The sequence below is a fragment of the Haliotis rubra genome, unplaced genomic scaffold (genome assembly GCF_003918875.1).
Source record: "Haliotis rubra isolate DU_JTF1 unplaced genomic scaffold, ASM391887v1 Scf395, whole genome shotgun sequence".
Lineage (NCBI taxonomy): Eukaryota > Metazoa > Mollusca > Gastropoda > Lepetellida > Haliotidae > Haliotis > Haliotis rubra.
The window spans coordinates 135,480-157,456 of NW_025767074.1; the positions used below are offsets into that span (position 1 = coordinate 135,480).

The 21,977-nt window shown below is 40.8% G+C and overlaps 1 protein-coding gene across 2 annotated transcripts in view; it reads left to right on the forward strand.

The window, feature by feature from the left end:
• The window catches only part of LOC124286894, a 46,898-nt gene extending 28,149 nt beyond the window's left edge, over positions 1–18,749 (forward strand). Inside the window, exons 4-7 of one of the 2 annotated variants that reach the window (XM_046723333.1) lie at positions 12,680–12,841; positions 13,660–13,749; positions 15,401–15,546; positions 18,584–18,749. In XM_046723333.1, coding sequence (XP_046579289.1) covers positions 12,680–12,841; positions 13,660–13,749; positions 15,401–15,545 — 397 coding nt within the window. In that variant the 3' untranslated portion in view covers position 15,546; positions 18,584–18,749. The remainder of the gene's footprint in view (positions 1–12,679; positions 12,842–13,659; positions 13,750–15,400; positions 15,547–18,583) is intronic. The other variant, XM_046723334.1, reaches the window with a different exon arrangement.
• The last annotated feature ends 3,228 nt before the right edge of the window (positions 18,750–21,977 follow it).

The following is a 21,977-nucleotide window of genomic DNA, read 5'->3' on the forward strand; positions in this document are numbered from 1 at the left end:
CACTTTTAAAGCTTCCTATTGATGCAATAAAAGACCTACTACCCCATACTACTTGCCTGAAAACGATAACTGAAACTTCGAGGTGAATAACTTCCAAACACTTGCCATGGAATATAGACAATTGCTCCGTACATCGAAAACTGTCGCACGCGGCGTTGTCGGTGTTGGCCGATCTGGTTTCAGTCACAAGTTACGCGTATGTTTTGTTTAGGACTGAGTTCTGTCTCCAAAGGCGACATAGGATGCTCATAAAGAGCGCTCCAAGGGACATAACTCTATGGGGCTCGCTTGAAATAATGTTGGGTCGGTAGAGGGCGCGAGAGTCGACTTAATGCAACGTTGCATTACTTCATTCGTAATTTTGTATTTAATAATGTAATCTAAATACATAATTTAAAAAAAAGAAGTTACATGCTAGCTTCCCACGTGTCCAACTAAATTCGCGTAACAAGATCGACATCCAGTTCATAAACAACATGGCGACTGCCGTGGAGACATATTTGTATTTTATGGTGTTTAAATGGCTTGATGATCTTCGCGAGGTAACACCATTTTTTAATCATCCTGGTTTTCATTGACTGGCCTTTTGGAAGAGCATAAAATAGTCCTGACTTTCAACAGTCACGGTTGACACCAGTGGTCAAAGGTCAAAGATATTTATTGTACTTAAGGCCTCCGGCCCATATACAAGTAATACAAGTATATATACAGCACGTGTTACAGACATTTCACAAAGAAATTACAGTTCAGATAAGATATTGCTTCTAAGGATAACAGCATGTTTTACAAACAGCGCTAGATTACGTATTACGGTTTAATTTTTAAGGATAGAATGGAAAGAAAGGCAGTTTTAAGGATGTTTTAACTGGGATATATTTTTTTCTTAAATCAGCATAATGTGGTGATACAAAAGCGAAGTGAATTTCATCTTCTACAGCCGAGTTACATAATGAACATATCCTTAAACTTCTCTCTACTGAGAATTTCTGCCTTTATTTACTGATAAGTGTATGTGTGTGAAATAAGGCCCGTTTGACCGCTCGAGAAGAGCTAGATTTCTGACGGACGGTCTAAATTTACAGCTAGCCAGCCCGATGGTCTGGTAAAAAGATGCAGATAACATGTTAAATGCATCTGAGTAATTCTTAAAATCTTTTTTAATTGAGCGTTACATTTAGACTTGACAATTACTGTTTGAACGTTGAACTATTGTATCTGAAGCTCAAAGCACTGCGTTGACATGTATTATCACTAAAACAGCGACACCTATCAATGCACGGAGTTTCACTGTAACTAAAAGTTGACTTATATTCTTTGGAGTGTCTGGTCTGGTTAAATCCAATTTGAGCCCTGATGTTTGGCTGGCTATTTGGCGTATTTCACACGGTTGACACTCCGATCGAGCCACAAAATCCAGTCCTTGTTCGGCAAAGGTGGATACTTTCAAATACTTTCCATTTGTGTGTGTGCAATCGTTGAAAGATTTGTCTTGACATAATGTCTTTAACTTCATATAACTTTTAATATATATGTAAAAAGCCTTGAACCATATCAGTGACCTCCTCACTCCAAAGACGTAACCTCGTGGCCCCCAGTGGCATCGCGTGTTTCTAGTCAAACTATAAAATGTTCAAAAGATGATGCAACTAAAACCGTTTGCTTCAAAAATCAATCGATAAAAAGCCATACGAACTGAACGTCCTTCCGCTGTGAAGAAGCGCGCTAAACGGCAGTTTTTCATAATAGATTATTGAATGACTTGTTAATTCGATCGAAAATAGTTTAATTGTTAGCCAAGATTAATGTCTTTTCAAAGGATAAATGAAACACACTGGCGTCATTTACCTAATGTAACGACAATCAATAATGTGTTCATCGGTTGTATGACTTGCAGCTAACGGACCGCGAGCTCCTTTGAACAATTTTCTGGATAGAGCTATATATGTGTATTGAAATGATTAAATATTATAATTCTTCATGTTGCGAATAATGTAAGCAAAGTAAAGCGGGTCTTCAAAGGGTGTTCTTCTGTCAGTAGTAGATAGCACGACATCCCTTTGGAATGTGTGATAGAATGGGTCCCACACTTACTTTCCGGGCGGTGGGGTAGCCTAATGGTTAAAGCGTTCGCTCGTCACGCTGAAGACACGCGTTCCCACATGTTTTGAAAAGAACGGGCAAATCTCCACACGCGTGAGAAGGGGCGGTCCTGAGGTTAAAGCGTTCGCTCGTACGCCAGACCTGGGTGATTCCCCACATGGGTACAATTCTTGTGTCCCCCACCGTGATATTGCTGGAATATTGCTAAAAAGCGGCGTAAAACTAAACTCACTCACTCACACCGCTCCACTGTCATGTAATGGCTCTAAATTAAGCCAATTAGATCGATGCTTATGCTGTTGATCACTGGATTGTCTGGTCCAGACTCGATTATTTACAGGCTGCCGTCATTTAGCTGGAATATTGCTAAATGCGGCGTTAAACACCAAACAAGCAAAATTAATCTAAATGAAGCAAGATTTTCTACAGGTTCCATTCTCACTGGAGGTCCCTCTTTTAGAGCAACTGTTGTTTATTACTGATATCAAAAAGGACGATGCGTAAGTGTACTGACAATGTACAAATGCATATCAATTCCAACATTCCTTATGCAATAACTGAATATCGATATTTTCAAAAGTACATATTATCGACTGATTTCATTGAAAAGCTTCTTTGTTAGCTCGAACCAAAGAGTTAATCTTTTACTGTACAAGCCATTAGCTAGTCAGAACCCTCTCGTAAATGTGCACAGAGTTTTTATTTGGTAATTCTTTTTAAAAAAAAATTGAAATATCAAAGTTTAATCTTTTTAATATAATTTTTACACTTGTTAAATCCGCACTAGTGATTCACAGAGTTTCTACGTGGTAACGTTACATTTTCGTTATAGAACACTTCAATGAAACACCCAATCTCTTAATTCGCCATCTACTGGTAAATGTCCCAAAACACGTTAACTGTTACACGGAAGCGGTACGCTACTTTTTACCGTTATTCAGATCTGGATTAGAAAGCTTAATGTTCATGAAAGCTTCCTAACTTGACAAATGACAAAAAGTCAAAACTTCGGCTTATCGCTGAGCGTACTTAGGAAGTGTTGACGTGTTACCCACAAGCGTTGGCGTACCTCAGTGTCAGACGAAACGTATCACATAGCAACGTCGATAAGCCACAGGGGGTCATATGGAACTCAACAAAGGAATTGCAAAACACAAAGAAAAGAAGAATGGCATTAGTATCTTCACCCAGACGGAAACTCCTTGAGTGCCACGATTGTTTCAGAAATTGGTAAGGAGGCGTGTTTGATAAAGTTGGGGTGATGACAGCGACGTTCCAGCAACAACTGTGGCGTCCAGTTGCGACTTCATTACTCCCGTGGGAACATCGGCAACATAAAAGTCACACCGGAATTATTTTTACTGCCAGGTTTAACGACTTGTCGTGAAGATGAGAATATCTGCCGTTAAAATGGGCAGTGGGTGGAAGGGAACTTCAAAAGAACGTTGTGATGTAATGTTGCCCTCGCGAATAGTGTCATAATGAAGTTGAGAACATCTGTCCTTGGTTCTGAAATTTATAGATATAAATAGTAATAATAAAAACGATGTACATTTGTATTGAATACATTCAATAACACTGCTAATGATAATGATGATGACGATAAAGATTTGAGTATGTACAATAATAATGTTAACTATAATAATCTGAAGAATCCTAAAGCTGTATTAGTTTATTCAATTGTTAGTTTTTATTTACTATCCTTATTCTTATTCTTCTTACTGCCACTGTTTATTAGCTAGTGTTAACATTTTTTTTCAAATGTTTAAAACTAAACTTACTCACTAATACATATTTTCTCTTCTTTTCTCTGGTTCCAGCCAATGATACCCATATTATTTTAGAGAGATACCAATGGACAAAGTTTATATATGATACTCCTTTTCCCTACAAGTTTAATAAATGTGCAACCATATGTACAAAAACACTGCTACGGACCACCATTGTTTCAAAAACAGACCCAACGTGGCGGTGATAGCACCGTTACCACGTAACCCGACGGATCCAACTGTTAACGTAGCAAAACATATCTCTTACGCCATGCGTTCAAGCACATCTGTTTTTATCACCGCATCAATTCCACGCGTGTATACTCTTAAGAAACAAAATAATCTTAAAAAAGAAAAAAGTGACACGTATCTTCGTTTGATTAACCCGCAATGAATAAACGGGATGAAATATGAATGGAAGTTCCGATCAATACCGGGGATAATTATATTACACGTTTACCAAATGACTTGCTTTGTCAAGCTTAACGTGGTCATTCCCAATGGAGTTTCAAAGCCACGTGTTGTAAGATTACAAAGGTGCTAGACTTGGCAAAAAACGGCTTCCTTGTCTAATCAACAAGTCCCAGTCGGGAGGCGAGCGTCATTAAGACCACTATATTTGGTTAATCAAATGAATCCCCCTATAAAGCATCTTGCCGGTATTGTACTAATGAAGTTATAGCTGGGCTTCTCGTCTCTCGGAGGTGGCGCATCCAGTGAGCTTCTTGCACGGATTACCCAGAGTTCCCTGTACCAGCCTTGTCAGCTGTCGTTAAAAAGGTCTCCGTTGACGAGGGAAAAACGCCCTTACTCTTGACAGACGGGACATTTAGGATACGCATTAAGTCGATGACTGATGCTTAACCATTAAGTGTGGTCAGGGGGATAGCTTTTTCCGTTAAGCGTTGTAGGTTGACAGGAAAGTATCACATGGGGTTGCTGATCAGCGCGCATTTCCGGTAATCCACTGGGATTGTCTTGTAGAATAAGGCGCGTCAAAGCCGCGTCACCCGTTTTGAGGTCCTTGGTGATGACTCTGTCTCCTGGATCGAGGCCCGATTATACCGTCCCCAAAATAACAACTACCTTATGTCTTTGTAAGTGACTGGTTGTATTAAAATCAAATGTCTACCATCATGCACATGTTTCTGCCACAGTAAGAAATGTGTGCGGACAGGGAATTGTATTTTAAAAACTACACCACAGCGAATCCGGGAAGATCCGGGTTAGAATTGATCTTCAGTAACCCACCCATGTTGGTCGCAAGAGGCGACTAACGGGATCGGGTGGTCAGGCTCGCCGACTTGGTTGACACGTCATCGTGTCCTAATTGCGTAGATCGATGCCGGTTCATGCTGTTGATTACTGGATTGTCTGGTCCAGACTCGAATATTTACAGATCGCCTCCGTGTAGCTGAATATTGCTGAGTGCGGCGTAAAGCAACACACAAATATAATGATATCACAGATCAGATGTGTAGAGCTCAGATGTCCCCAACACCATTGCTAGTTCTGAGAGGCGACTTAGGTACACATGGGTATTCAGCGTTTTGAGGGCCGGTGTGTTTAATGACCCGTTATCCTTCTCTAATGGTGTGGATCTTTTTTTTCATTATAGGATATTTATATAGCGCACGTATCCACGCAACTAGTGCATGCTGAAGGCGCGGCTATTTTCCCCCACGATCATTGGATGTCAATCTCAACGGCGCATCCTATTATCAATCTCAACTCCCTGGGGAGTATACAACTCTTGCTGCCACTTGGCGCACCGAGTTATTGTGGCTTTCTCATCCTAACGAGGTACCCATGATATTGACCACTGGAATCTCTGTTTTTTACACACCCTCGTTAGGTAGCTGGAATTAATACTGCTGAGAAGGGCGTTCAGAAACAAACAAAGATGCACGCACAGAATTTATTTGTCTATTCGTTGGATATTCAGTGGTCTTCGTCATTCTTTAGTAGTCTCGAGCTACCGGACAAGGGTGAATTTTGAAGTCTGCTAAAATATTGAAAGTCTATGTCACAAGTCAGTCCTTAGACATTAAGCCGACATGCTAAGACTGAAATGCTGTTCACAGCCATCTTAAACAAAACCCTCTGCGGGGATTATTGACAACTGACAGGACCAATAGGTGCGTTTACGATGGGTCGATATGAAACCATAATGACAGTTTTCACAGAACTCCCTTCTCTGAGATCTCTATTTGTCAAATAGTTGGGAGTTCATTGAGAAGTAAGAAAAATGCTGATTTGTAGAAAACGGCCAATCGCTTCTTCACAACCGTTATTACAAAGACTAGCCTTGAGACGTTGTTTACACCAACAACACAACGATCAATATCGGATTGTTCCTCTATGAAGTTTTACAAACATCAAATTATCGATTAGCTGTTATCTAAATAACTGGGTAAGACGCGTTTGTTTGACATCAAAGTGGCAACCGTGAAGGATCTGCACAACGTTTCCCTGAAGCTCACGCTGCCTGATGTAACTGGAATATTGTTCATATTGTGTGACATTTCTCACTCACTCACTCACTCACTCACTGTTGTAAGGGTGAGTAAGTATGGTTTTACGCCGATTTTAGCAATACTCCAGCAATATCACGGCAAGGGGCAGCGGAAATGGGCTTCAAACATAGTACCCATGTGGGGAATCGAACCCGAGTCTTCGGCGTGACGAGCAAACGCATTAACCACTAGGCTACCCCACCGTCCCCGTAAATGTGTAAGCATCGAGCCGGAAGTTCGGCTGGCGGATCCACATTTTGGGAGTGCAAGGGAGTTACGAAATTTTCATTGCCGTATCTTTTTCGGCACGAGGTCGTTGACGTAAGCATGCAATTTAGGAACTGGTTGGTGGCACCGCGTAATGGATTCAACACAGGTGATCTGGGGGATGGTGCCATTTTGAATGCCGAAAAGTATTTGGAGCATGTATTGGTAGTCCCCATGCCGGAAGCCACCTCTTCACTTGATTTAGTAAATGAAAATTCAAGTGAGAGTAAATTAATTCAACTCACGCGTCAATATCGTACCATTCATTCGTCACCACTCTCCTTTTTCCATAACTTACATTCGTATATTCCAGAATGACACAAGTTGGTCACATATGGAACGTCATTACCACCGTGCAACTAAAAGAATTGTGTTTGTGTGTTTTATAACGCCGCACATTTCGACTATATGACGGCGATCTATTTTTAATGATTCTGAACCAAACAATCCGGTGATCATGAGCATCGATCTATGCAAATCGACAACTTGTGACTAATTTGGTTACCATTAAGGTTTATCATCTGGATGACTTGGGTTTGATCACCTGTCATTTTCAGCGCCTTAATTCGCTGTGCAGAGTTGTGTCCCTTAGGTGTGTTAGGATCCTTTGATCGTAGCTTCGGTGCCAAGAATTATGATATTTGGTTTTTCAGAACAAAACCTGACTTCAACCAGACCTCAATACTTGTAACGTATTATAGTCTGTTTGGCTCAAAAAGCGGACCGAAGAAATACGATCTAAATCGAAAAAAAATAAACACTGATCATAATCAAAACATCTGTGAATTTTTTTTGCAGAATTTATGACCTAAACATAAGTGTTTCAAACAAACTATCATCAAAATGTATACAGTTCACTAGTTGTTACGAGGAGGACTGCTCGCACACCTGGCTGTTCCTCTTTGCACCCCTCCCTCGCAAATAGTGAACTGAGCCAAACGATGATAGTTTGTTCAATACTTTTTATGTTTACACATAAATTCTGCAAGAAAATCACAGAGATCTGATGTTTTGATTATAATCAGTGTTTCGCTATATATGTTTATTAGTTTTGAGTTAGATCGCAATTCATCGGTCCGCTTTTGAGCCAAACGGACTATAGTGTTTCAGATAACTACCACAGAGATATACACAAACTTCGCTATTTTCTATTTGTGTTGTTTTATCGTGACAATGTGTTACTCGAAGCTGTAACCAGCGAGAGTCTATCCATATTTCTACAACTACGCAAGAAAGCTGGAAGATGGCGTACAAAACATTAAACCCTTCCGTCTCTTTTACACCTCGAAAACGCGAATTTAACTGAATTATACAGACAGACCCATGAACATTTAAGACTTTCACTCAAATTTGCCAGCATTCTCTCTTTAATTTGTAAAACTTGTCCACCATTACGTCCCCTTTGGTAATTGATTTTTTCTGTTTTTTGGTTTTGTTTTTGGTTTTTTAACGGGAGCATAGCGACTTGCGTTACTCCTGAACTCCTCAAATGCAGTAAAAGTCAAGAATCGTTATCTTTTGAGTTGTGCGTCGGAACCACTGTGCTCAGAAATTCGCTGACCATTTTCCGCTTTGGAACCTGGATGAAACATGGTAGTATAACAACTGTAGTGATGGATGCTTCTCACAATAAGTTTGTCAAAAGAGCCAATTGTTTCATATGACCATCGTTCTATTGCCTTGAGTGAATGGTATTGAAACACGCTGTGTTTCTAAACTTGTTTTGAGTAGTATAAACATATTACAACATTTTAAGAAGCAGCCACGATGTTGATGACGATGCGGTAACATGGTTGTTAAAGGGTTCACTCGTCCCGTGCCATTGTATTGCTAGAATAGTGTTAAATGTTTCAGCAAACAACACTCACTCCATCACTAACCCACTGCATTGTTCTGTGGAACGAAGCATGAAAAACTGTATTTCTCAATCGCCTTTTAGATAACATAAAAAAATATGTTGTATTTATATTCATACACCGACATATATATTCATACATCGATATATACTACCCATCAAAAGTAACTCACACGAGTAAATGTAGCCACTTACTTCAATCAACTGTTCCCTACTAGATTTTGCAAAATACTCCATACTGTTTAAAGGTACTGTTTACACATGAACTGATGTATTGTAAAACAAATTCGTAACGTTGGAAAGATTGTCATGAGTTCAATAAATGATAAAAATCAGTGTAAATTGGCAAAGTCTTAACAAAACTTTACACCAAAACGCAGCCGTTCACATGCATGATATTTGCACATGCTTTTCAAAAATTTGATGCATGATCCTCGTGCAATTCATCTGCATAAGGTTTGCAGTTGGTTCCCCAAGTTCGTGGAGAAATTCATCTTCGATGTTACCACTTATAGTGACTGCTTTATAAGTGAGTCCAAATTTTTGATGGGTAGTAATCATGAATATGAATATATGTATTTATGAAGAATTTTGTATAACATGAGAGCATTTATAGAGTGTAACGTATAGATAATGTGAGTGGTATTTGGAGAGCAAATGAGGTTTTACGCCGCTTTTGTCAATAATCCCTCAACATGAGTACAGGGCATTGCGGCATGGACTTCAAACTCACACAGGAATCCAACAGGGGCCTTCGGAGTTACAAACGTTACACCCGCTAGGCTACACCACAGCCGATTCACAAAATGAACTACAATCCTCATAGGAATTGCATATCCGAACGTTAAAAAGTGTTATCTTACTGCCATTGATCACTACAGATTTCATCTTTGTTTCTTTAGAAAATCTAGTTCTCCATTGATTATAATATCACACTTAAGAAAAAATGTTGCCTTTTTGCCATTGAAAACCTTACCTCTAATCTTTGTTTCTTCATAAAATATATTTATTGATTATAACCTTAATTTCAGTTGCTCTCTATCCTAACGATCGAGCTAAGTATGTATTGTTTGTCGAGGTATCAATTAATGTCTATCAATACAGGTAATTGAAGAGCAAACATAGGTATCGACGGACGCTAGACAGATCTATTAATATCTTTTTTTTCTAAAGGATGCTATATACCAGGCCATGATTAATATTTCACAAGACAACACCCTTTGTGGAATTATCTCACGAAAGCCTTAATGGAGAGCACCAATGATCAATGAGTACCTGGGCTTCACTGTACTGTCAATAGTTACACAATTAATTTGATCCCCGCTGAAGGAGATTCAGCTTAGAGCTTGCTCCTCTTCGTGTTTTAGAAATAGTAAAAGGCCTTATGCATTTAAAAGGCTCCGAAAAAATTGTATCAGAATTTATCTGAGCTGGCTAATGAGAATACATGGAGTTAGAATGTTATGCTGAGGCTGTTTTTGTTGTTTTTCTCAAGCAAGGCATGTTCAGCATACTTTAAGACAAAACAGTGAAACCGCATTTACTCTTATTGGCGCCACCACTACATAATTCAGTTATTATAATAGTCAAGCTTATATTGGAGAGTCGACGCTTTCTTAGAGTCCTACTAAAATGGCATTTTGGAGTGAGTGAGTTTAGTTTACGCCGCTCTCAGCGTTATATTCCTGCTTCGCGTCAGTATTCGGCTCTGCAGAGTTACCTCCCTTAGACGTTTGGGGCGGTGGCGTAGCCTAGTGGTTAAAGCGTTCGCTCGTCACGCCGAAAACCCATGTTCGATTCCCCACATGGGTACAATGTGTGAAGCCCATTTGTGGTGTCCCCCACCGTGATATTGCTTGAATATTGGTAAGAGCGGCGTAAAACTTCCTTCACTCACTCACTTACCCATATATGAATACGATCCAAAGAGTGAAAGAATAACCCACCTTCTTCCATCCCGCTTTATTTACGTCGTCCTTTGATGTTCTTCCGAAACTATATTTTTTAACACAATACTACATCTAACGCTACAGCCAGCTCAAATGTGCTTAGAAGAATATAGGTCAAGTGTTATTGATGAGTGTTATCATTAGGAGAGAGGAGGTCATGTTGTCGATGTCCGTTGACCGTGTTACAGAAGGAAACTTTCTCCACCTTAAGGCCACAGGTGCTTGTTAACGTCAATTTGGAACGATTGTTGCTTAGTGAAACCCCGTTAATCTGGAACCCTTCAATCCAAATGATGTGTAGCAATGATCCTGGAACCCTTCAATCCCGAGGTCACGGCTTTTTAATTGACTGTCATATATCCAAATGATGTGTAGCAATGATCCGTTAATCCGGACATTTGGCGAGCGCCGTCTGGGTTAATGAGGTGTCACTGTATATCAGGGCACGGTGGATCTGCATTAACGAGGTTTCATGGTATATATATGGCCACACGGGGATCAACAGGGGTGACGATATATAGGATCATAAATGACCTGATTTCTGTGAGGTGACTGTTAAGGGTATGATTGATTTAAACATATTTTCTTCAGTGAAGAAAGGGATTAGGAACAAGTTATCCAACTTAGGTAACCATCTCCCGAGTATTTACAACATGATAAATATACAACAACATACATGGAATATAGAAAAAAGTATAGTACAGAAATGGTAGAGACCTATGTACAGAGATAGTTAAGACATACGAAAATATTTACAGCATTCAAGAAAAACGCTTGCTATTTAATATGTAATGCTGAACTGCTTTAAATATTGCATGATGTTGAGTATATTATAAGTTGTTCACTGGTCACGAGGGGGGCATAGAAACAAACATCGAGGGTACATCAACCCATGGGCCCCGAGGGACCAGTGAACAACGTATTTATCTTACCGAACACCTTAATGTTAATTTTAAATTGTTTGAAGCACGGGTCAAATCATTTTGTAGCCATCGCTAGGTTTAGCTGACAAGAAAAACAGATTTAGAGTTATCTCCCCTCCATCGATTCGCATTCGCAAAACATCGGTAATTTACGTACATCATACGCGATTCAATGTTATTCGAGATAAAGAATTACTTACACGAAGTACCAAATGAATTGCCATTGACAGCGGGGTACATTGAAATGTTACTCGCTTGTAAGCGGGGTACATTGAAAATAATAGAAGAGCGCTCAGCCAATCAGAAAGCCACATTTATGTGTGAGGTAAGATAATGTAAGTTAGTGCTGCCTTTTAATGATAAATCTAAATTTAAAGCATCACCATGTACTTGTAATTTTACAAGGTTAAACATTTTCGTTCTGTGTTCGTTATATAGAGAACACTCAAACATGAAGTGACAAACATTTTCTCGAAAATTACCACATTCACATTTTGAATCTGACCTAATGCCAACATTAAATAAATCGTAATTCAATTCACTAACATGATATCGTAAACGAGTATTTTTGCGGACACCTGTAGAAAAATGTGATGGTGCCATGACAATAGGTTTCTTCAAATATGATTTAGACGTCTCTGTTGATGGTGACATTCGCTTTTCTAATGGGATTTTATTCCATAATACTGACGTTGGTGGGATAAAAGATTGGCATGAGTGTTTAAGTCTATATGATGGTCTTACAAAAATAATCTCTTTTGGTATGATTACTATAGCCATGATGATGATGATGATGATGATGATATATGACCACAGGGGGATTTACAGGGGTCACGATATAGAGGGTCATAAATGGCCTAGATGGACAAGGTTTTTTCCGTGTGAAGGATTCAGTAAAATGTTATAAGAATATACCTGACGTTCCCAACAAACCGTTTGTATTAACAGGGTCCACAAAAACAAGGTTTTACTATCTGTCTTCGTGAGGGTGACTTTTGGGGGTATGATTACTATTGCGATGATGATGATGATGATGATGATGATGATGATGATGATGATGATGATGAAAACACAACCGTGACACCAATACATAACCATCGAATAACAATTTAGTTTTTCCTTCATTTTAGCCACCTTCAAACAATGATGTACGTTTTCTTTTGTTCAACAGTGAACATTCATTGAGATATTTCAATATGTAATATAATAGATTTGATCTGGAGATCTCGGAGGCCATAACTGTAGCGATATTCACTGACACTGAAAGTTAGGGCATTACACGGGGTCTATATTTCTGCAGACCAACAGACGACTGTTCCCTTGGAGTGGACAAGAACTGCCACGCTATGTACATCCTCAGTCAGATGTGGCTCAAGAATCATTTGTCCAATCCCTACAGGTCACCAGGCAAGCGGTCAGTGAGGGATACATCCAGCGTGCTGGGTCACACAAGGACAGCAAGGTCAGTGAGTTAGTGAGTGAATGAGTTAGTGAGTGAGTTTAGTTTTACGCCGCACTAAGCAATATTCCAGCTTCATGGAGGCGATCTGTAAATAATCTGGCCTGGACCAGACAATCCAGTGATCACCAACATGAGCATCGATCTACGCAACTGGGATACGATGATATGTATCAACCAAGTTAGCGAGCCTGACCACCCGATGCCGTTAGTTGCCTCTTACGACAAGCATGGGTTACTGAAGATCAATTCTAACCTGGATCTTCACGAGTGAGCGTGTATGAGCTGGGCTTATCGTCATATGAATTTCGGTTACATTATTTTAGCCTGATGTGAAAGAAAATGTTGGTCGTTTGACACTGTTGTGAAACCACGAGTTCTGAAAAGCATGAAAACATAATGAAAACAATTAAAACGATACAGGATTCGAACCCACGATCACTGGTTGCGGGCACGCCCAAGGGATGCAACTCTACATAGAGAAGAGCTGCACCTTAGGCCACTCTGGTTCCTTTACCCCTCGGTAGTGTAACATGTATTAACAGCGAGTAAGTGACTATGACTTTACGCCACTTTAGCTATATTCCAGCAACACCAAGGCAACATCAGAAAAAGCAGTCACATTGTACCCATCTGGAGAATCGAACCCAGGGCTCCGGTGAGCGAACGCTATAAACCAATAGCTACCTCGCCTCTCTTGGTGATGTCCAAAAGAAATAAAACATTTCTGAATTTCTTGAGGAACGGTTCCACAAACCAACTTTATTTACCATTTCCTCCTGTCTTAAACCTTTTCGAACGTGTCATTATGTTCATTTCAGGTCCGTTGAAGATCTGTACCGAAAAAGATACATGCTCCGGTCGCTAAGGGCCATTCTGTCCAACACAGAGAAGATGATTAAAGCTGAGAGGTAAAGCACGCCTAGCACAGCGATAGTGATCACTGCCTGACACTAACCTGCTGTTTCCTGAAAGTTTGACACGCAGGTCTATCCACCTTTTGTCTAAATACACTCCTGTTTCCGATTTAAAGCAGGAGTGTGTTTTTAGAATAACCGTGACCTCATATCAGAACCATCAATTTTCTTGAATATATTTTTATCACTTTGTGAATAACTAGGCATTCATCTTCTATTTCATGTTCGTGTGTGTAAAACCTAGCACTAATGCTGTCGTAAATTAGGGCAAGCGACCTCAGCTCCGTTTCCGTGTTAATGCTCATAAACACATCAACCATAGTTCCGCACAAAATGCTACTTCCTGTTTCACAGACAAAAGAAGAATCGTATTACGGAACAAAAAGCCTTCTGCAAGCTGCGGAAAATCCATTTCAGTGTGTGTATTAATATCGGTTTTATAGTGCTAGCCTACTGAGATGATATGGCACAGGGTAATATGGATAACCTCCTCGGACACAGTAGTCTCACTCCGGACCACCAGTCTGTGTTTTATTCCCTTAGCTCCAGGCAGGCTAACAACAAGTACTTTTAACGTCTTTTGGTGTCGTGCGGACTGGGATCAAATCGTTAGGCAGTAGGTGTTGATATTACTAATAAATGTAGTAATAGTAGTAATAGTCCACTTATATGGCGCTCATATCCAGGCACATTGCCTGCTCACGGCGCTATACGTACATTACTATCCTTTGTCATAGGACAGTATCGTACTTTCTGATACTTTTTCAACTCCCTAGATGTACGAATAGAAATCTGAAGATTGAAAACTGTGAAAAGTATTTATTACTTGGTTGGTGAAGCTTCTTTAGAATTTCAGAATCTTAGACAATATCATCCAACTAAAGCTGTCATTTTCCATATCGCATCTTCAGTCTCGAAAACATGCGCTTGTCTCAGGATATTCATAGTTTATCGTGACAGACACGACACTTCATGTTAAAAAGGAATTGTCGTATTAAGGCGATACTTTTATAAGTTATTATTTAGTGGGTTTTTTCAAACATCTTCATCTTTTACTAATTAGAAACATATAAAAATATCTGCGAAAAGCATTTGAGAAAAACGGGTTCTGCTAACATACCGTAAAGAGAACAAAGGCTTTTCAGATTCTGATCCCCCAGAATTGGGACTGTTATTTTTTAACATTGCCCATCGATACAAAACATATTCGTGCCACATTAAAAAAGTTAAAATGGTGGCTCACACAGTTGATATATATATATATATATATATAGCAAGCGGATTTTGGGTTAGGGTAATATCCGACACCATTAAACAAAATGAGTGATCAAATGGTGATTCCTGGGCAGGCTATAGAGCAACCTGCAACATTAAAGCTGGTGCGAGGGCCGGAGACTACAAAATTTGTTGCGGGCAAGTGAAATTCCAATGATGGTTGTCGTCCTTAATATGTAGCTTCTGAAGGCAAACCTAATTAGGAAACTATTATCAACGCTTTAGTTTCGCTACAATTTGAGATTGAAAATGCAAACACAGAAAAAAAATTTCTGTCTACCTCAAGTAGGACTGGATTTATAATCTGAGGACCTGTGAAATAGGGCGAATTTCTAAGGCTGTTGCAGGAATTGTTCGCCGTTTGTTCCAGGAAGAGATCGTGCAACTTGAACCTAGGGTTCCACTGCCAGACCGACGAATACTCCTCCATAGCTGATCTGTACGACTTCCTCTCCAGCGACATGAGCCCGGGCAAGAGGAAGAGGACAGTGGACGACTCTCTCAACACATCGTGAAGTAAGTTACCTGTTCTCACAGTGTGGCCTAACAACTACACAGTCATATCACAGATCTACTTATATTCATGTGCTTACTGTGGGTCTGTTGGGTTTAATGTCGCTTTGAACAATATTTCAGTTGTTTGTTGTTGGAGGAAAGCCACATAATGAGTGAGTGACTTTAGTTTTACGCCGCGTTTAGCAATATCACAGCGGGGACACCAGAAATGGTCTTCACACATGGTACCCTTGGGGAATCGAACCCGGGTTTTCGGTGTCGGCGAACGCTTTAACCACTCGGCTACCCCACCGCCCTAAAAGCCACATAAGATTACGACTGTGGTTTAAATCCAGAATAGCTCCGAGTGTCATTCTTGGTTTGTCTGCGCCAGCCGCGTTCTGTTAGGTTTTTACAACAAAGTAAACATCATAGACCTGTATCGTTTCGGGATTTCTTTCCGCAACAAACTACCCGTGAAGATCCTGCATAGCAACAAAACTCTTTCGTAACTCCCAAACTGATCTCTGCTGAGAGTTTACCTGACTCCCAAACTGATCTCTGCTGACGGGAGTTCAACAAACAAGACGAACAACAGACCCAGAAATGGGCTTAATCTGAAACGCTTTGATATGAAGCTTAAATATTTCTCAGAGTGGCGTTGAACAACAAACAAAGAGAACAACAGACCCACATTAGTATTGATCAAAGATCAAAGCGGCGTTAAAGAACAAAATAATAAACTTTGCTTTTTTGTACTCTTTTAACCATTACATATGAAAGATTTGTGGTTAGTCTTATGCGGAACACCAAATTAATTCTTAAAAAACTTGTGGTTAATTAATACCGAGCGATTAAAAGTTGCCAAAATTCGCCTGCTTCACTCTCGCCCGCCAACGAAACCACAGACAGGTTACGTAACTCTGTCGCCAGAGCACTGCAGTGACGTCATATGAGGAAGGATTTTCAGTTAGTTGTATATAAAGTGTGTAGCAAGCTTGTCATTTTGATGATTTCTCGACATCAACGAAGACATGCCGAATCGTTGCTTTGTCGTCAATTGCTCCTAGGGGTCGGGCGATGGTGTCACCATGCACAGGTTTCCAAAGGACCCAGCAGTACGTGCTAAATGGGTTATGTTTGTGTAATTGTGAGTGCGAAGCGAGCGTTGTGGAAGCCTGAAACGAAGCCTGAAACGATAGTAAGTAGTATTATATTGACACCCACCTCGCTTCCACGAGAGAAATTGTTATGTTATAAGCTATGTCATTCAAAATCCTATTGGCCATCAATCAAATACATAATTTACTACCAGTAGAAAGTAGTTTTGATTTGGTAACTCGGTGAAAACAAACCTAAATAGCATTTATCCTCAGACTGGCGGATGTTCGCGACAAGGCGCCGCCATTTTTGAAAATCGTAAAGTCACGGGCTAAAGTCTGTTAGAATTAATGAGATTATGGTTTGTTTTCATCAAGTTAGAAAATCACAACTACTTTCTATCTTGCCCGCCCACTCATTCACTAACGCTCTCAGCGGTTACAGTCACAACGTCGATGTGTCGTAAGAAATTGATTATCATTGTCAACCAGCAAAACAAAAGGTATACAATTTCCACAGATGTAATATATTTTATTGGCAAACATGAGATAAAATCTTCTTCTCTTAGCTATGAATATGACACGGGTCCCATTAACTGTTAGATTTGACTGAACAATTGCAAAGGTTTACATATGCAACATTAGTATTTGCTTTTGTAAAAATGCTCACAGTAACAGAAATATTGTCACGTATGTACACCGTGGGTGGTATCGCTTACGATCAATTATTATTTTGCGTCTAACAGGTATTGCTGTATTTTGTTTGAGTAACACAACAGTGGTGTTAATGTGCTATTCACATTGGTTAGTTTACATTAACTGAGTTAATTGAACCCCTGCGAGTTAATTGAACCCCACCTCAGATGACAATAGGATGACCGGTGTGTGCAGGTGAAAAAGATGACACAGCAGATCTCAATTCACTGTGCGTCCTTTTCTTGTGTCAAAATCCTCTGATCATGGTTGGGAAACCCACCAGCCTGGTTCTCGGGGTATGCTGCGCTGGCGCTTCACTGACCCCAGCTAGGACGGCACAATGGCGTCCACCAGTACTGGGCGACATGCCATATGTTTACTACAGATAAAATATACCTTTGTAATTTGATGACTCATGGTGATTATTTAAAAAAAGTGTAACAGTAATCATGGTGTGGAGACCATGACACCATTGGCAGGTTATCTATGGATAGCGAAAATCTCTGGCTATGAAATTCTTCCATATATACAAATATAAACACTGGAACCTGGTGTTAAAATTACAATGTAGAACTGGTCGCCAAGTTCAAAACAATTTCTACAATATTCAAGCAGAATCACTGATTGTGTGTTGAACTATATGTGTGCGTGCGTGAGTGCGCCTGTGTGTGTATACTGCTGTACATTCAAATGATACTAAAGTACTCCATAGCAGCATTTAACCAAAGTAGTTAATTGTAAATTTACTGAGTAATGATTACATGATTAACGTTTAGCAGATCTATGTTAACATCCACGGGATTATCATGCTCATTATGATCAATATATGCAAATGTATACTCCAATATACACACACGCCTTAAAAGAGCGAGCGAGCGAGTTTAGTTTTACTCCTTTTTTTAGTAATATTCCAGCAATATCTCGGCGGGGGACACCAGAAATGGGCTTCACACATTGTACCCATGTGGGAATCGAACCCGGGTCTTCGGCGTGACGAACGAACGCTTTAACCACTAGGCTACCCGACCGTAGTACTCAGGACAGATAGACTAAATTCCCCAGCTCACAATAAATAGTGCAATGTACGCATGTCTAAATACCCAGGGAACCAGTCTGGGAATCCCACATTCACTCTCAGAGATCCATTTTTGTCAGATCCATGGCGAGACTCGCGGTTTGTAGCCGAAATGGAGTCTACTTACACTTGAGAGGCACTCACCCTCTATCTCAGTAGCTGATGTACACATGTGTTTATGTTACAGATGTCGACAGAGGGTTTGGTACAGGCAAGCAGGGGAGGAAGCAGAGCAACTTCACAGACCAATACCTGTCACGTGACGCATTTTGTACAGATAAAAACAGGTTGTTTCACATTTCGACACGTATGTAATCCAATTTTGAAATAAACTGAACTGGAAGTGGAAGAAATTACAGACTTGTTTTCAGTGACTTGTACTGTTTACTGACAGCCTTCTTTGCAGTCTTAAATTCGGACATTTCCATGTTTTCAGATTTAACCATCGCTAGAATAACGAATCTCTGCTTCGTAGTCTGTGAGTGAGTTTAGTTTTACGCCGATTTTAGCAATATTCCAGCAATATCTCGGCGGGGGACACCAGAAATGGGCTTCACACATTGTACCCATGTATGGAATCGAACCCGGGCCTTCAGTGTGACGAGCGAACGCTTTAACCACTAGGCTACCCCGCTAGGCTACGATTCGTAAAGAGTGTTACAGCTACGTAACGGTCACCTGGTGCCGTCAATGTTACACAATAGGTATGTCAAATATGTCACAGCTCTATCACTGTGACCAGCAACAACTCATTAATGTCACGGGACCAGTCAGCGGTACTGGAAACGTAGGTCAGTAATGTTACAGACTCTGTTTTCCGTCAGTAGTGTAACGTTTATATGACAGCCTTCTTTGCAGTCTTAAATTCGGACATTTCCATGTTTTCAGATTTAACCATCGCTAGAATAACGAATCTCTGCTTCGTAGTCTGTGAGTGAGTTTAGTTTTACGCCGATTTTAGCAATATTCCAGCAATATCTCGGCGGGGGACACCAGAAATGGGCTTCACACATTGTACCCATGTATGGAATCGAACCCGGGCCTTCAGTGTGACGAGCGAACGCTTTAACCACTAGGCTACCCCGCTAGGCTACGATTCGTAAAGAGTGTTACAGCTACGTAACGGTCACCTGTTGCCGTCAATGTTACAGCAATGTCACTGTGTATGTCAAATATGTCACAGCTCTATCACGGTGACCAGCAACAACTCATTAATGTCACGGGACCAGTCAGCAGGTGTTATGGCTGTGAAACGTAGCATGTCAGTAATGTTACAGCTCTGTCACGGTGACCGTCAGTAGTGTAACAGCTATATGACGGTCACCCGTTGCGGTCAATGTTACAGCTATATCACGGTGACCAGTTGTCATAATGCTACAACAATGTTACCCTGCATGTCAGAATTGTTACAGCTCTGTCACGGAGGCTCTCAGTAATGTAACATCTTTTGCGGTGTCTGTCGGCAATACAGCAGCTATATCACGGTGGCCAGTAATCAGCATTGTTACAGCTATTTTTGTACTAGTCAGCAAGACAGACTGATCCGGGCCGTGTTGTGAGCACCAAATATTTTAGATGTGACATAAATAGATCTGCTGGTCAGTCTGAGCGGTTTGTTTGATCGCATGTCATTATACCCTGACGCTAAACTTGTTGCTCATGCTATCAATCACTGGCTCTATCCAAAACTCGATGATTAACAGGCAGCAGTTATATAGCCGTTTCTGGCAGCTTGACTCCTGGGAGTTTTTAGGAGTTCAGTCCTGCCCCACAACGAAGCACACGTGACACATATGATCTCAACAAGAGTTTGTTCAAAATGGCCTCTGTTCACCCAGCAGTGAATGGGTACCCGGTGTGATAAGTCATATGAATAGTGCTGCTAACTCTCTAGCGCCTCACAGGCAGCTTGGTTAACCGGAGTAATAATGTCTTACCGTTTTGAGCTTGCACAAGTGCGTGGATACAGGCGCTTAAGAAATGTCCATTATTAATAATGAGTGAGTGAGTGAGTTTGGTTTTACGCCGCTTTTAGTAATGTTCCAGCAATATCACGGCGGGGGACACCAGAAAAATGGACGTCACACATTGTACCCATGTGGGGAATCGAACCCGGGTCTTCGGCGTGACGAGCGAACGCCTTAGCCACTAGGCTACCCCTCTGTCGGTTCCCCCATTAATAATGATAATAATATTGTTGAATGAGGCCTTTAACAAACAAACAAACAAAGACAGCACCAATCAGTTGCGACATGTGTGTCTGCCAGTAAAATCAACGGCTCGCTGAATGGGGAATTGGCAGTTATTTTTATTTACTGAACCTTTATCCCAACAGCTCATAAAATAATTTCATTTGCGAGATAGACAGCGCTAAGTGTTGGTGCTATGCTTTTCCCTCTGCGACTTAATTCGATTATTTTTGACAGGAAGCAAGAACCATATTCTGGTTCATTTCCACTTTAAAGAATGAATCTGGTCGTATCGTCACGTGTGATGTGACAGATGCATTGTGGGAGCTGGTTGGACGCCAGGAAAACCTGCATTGGTGCCAGAATAACGGTTAATGGCATCGGGGATATGCGCCAAGGGGCTGTCATACCTATTTAAATGTCTACATCACTTTTGGAGAACGCTTTGATTTTGTCCAAGAAATCCACATTATGCGTTAGATGCCCAAAGTTAATTAACCCCGAACCGTCAATAGTTTTGCATGTGAGATCGTACAAGTTTGAAAGATACAGTGTCATACACCTCACTAAAACAGTATTCCAACAATAATTGGGGTGGATTGGGCAGTGAAAGCGAAAGATTGATGCCATTCTTCTCCTAAACGTTTTCTCTACTGAGTAGGGGCGGTGGGGTAGCCTAGTGGTTAAAGCGTTCGCTCGTCACGCTGAAGGCCCGGTTCGATTCCCCACATTTGTACAGTGTCTGAGGCACATTCTGGTGTCCCCTGTCGTGATATTGCTGGAATATTGAACGAATGAGTGAGTGAGTTGGATTTAAAACGGCTTTCAACAGTATTCCGGTTGTGTGGGGACGAGTCGGGTATTTTTTCGAGGTAATTATAAGCCCCAGGTGATGCAGATCTGACGTTGAACCCCACGGCCTCCCAATGGTGATGACAAACATAATCGGAGCGAACAGGTATTCGAACCAACGATCCTACCTTTCTGAAGAACCAAGGGATGCAACTCTGTACGTCTTTATAGACAACTGGGTCACTAGTGACGCCGTTTCATTTATTTAGGTGTAGCTCAGTCGTCTCCCTTAGACGTTCGGGGCGGCCTAGTGGCTAAAGCGTTCACTCGTCACGCCGAAGATCCGTGTTCGATTCCCCATATGGGTACAATGTGTAAAACATATTTCTCGTGTCCTGTCCTGGTTCCACCCTCCCCACCCACCCACCCCACACACACCGTGATGTTGCTGGAACATTGCAAATAGCGGCATAAAGCCAAACTCACTCACCCATTCACCCCTACTTCCTAGTTTCGTTCAACGTTACTTTGAATTTTGACAGACTTCGAGTTTCATCACGGCTGGTCAGTTGGAGGTGACAGCAAAACTCAAAATAATAC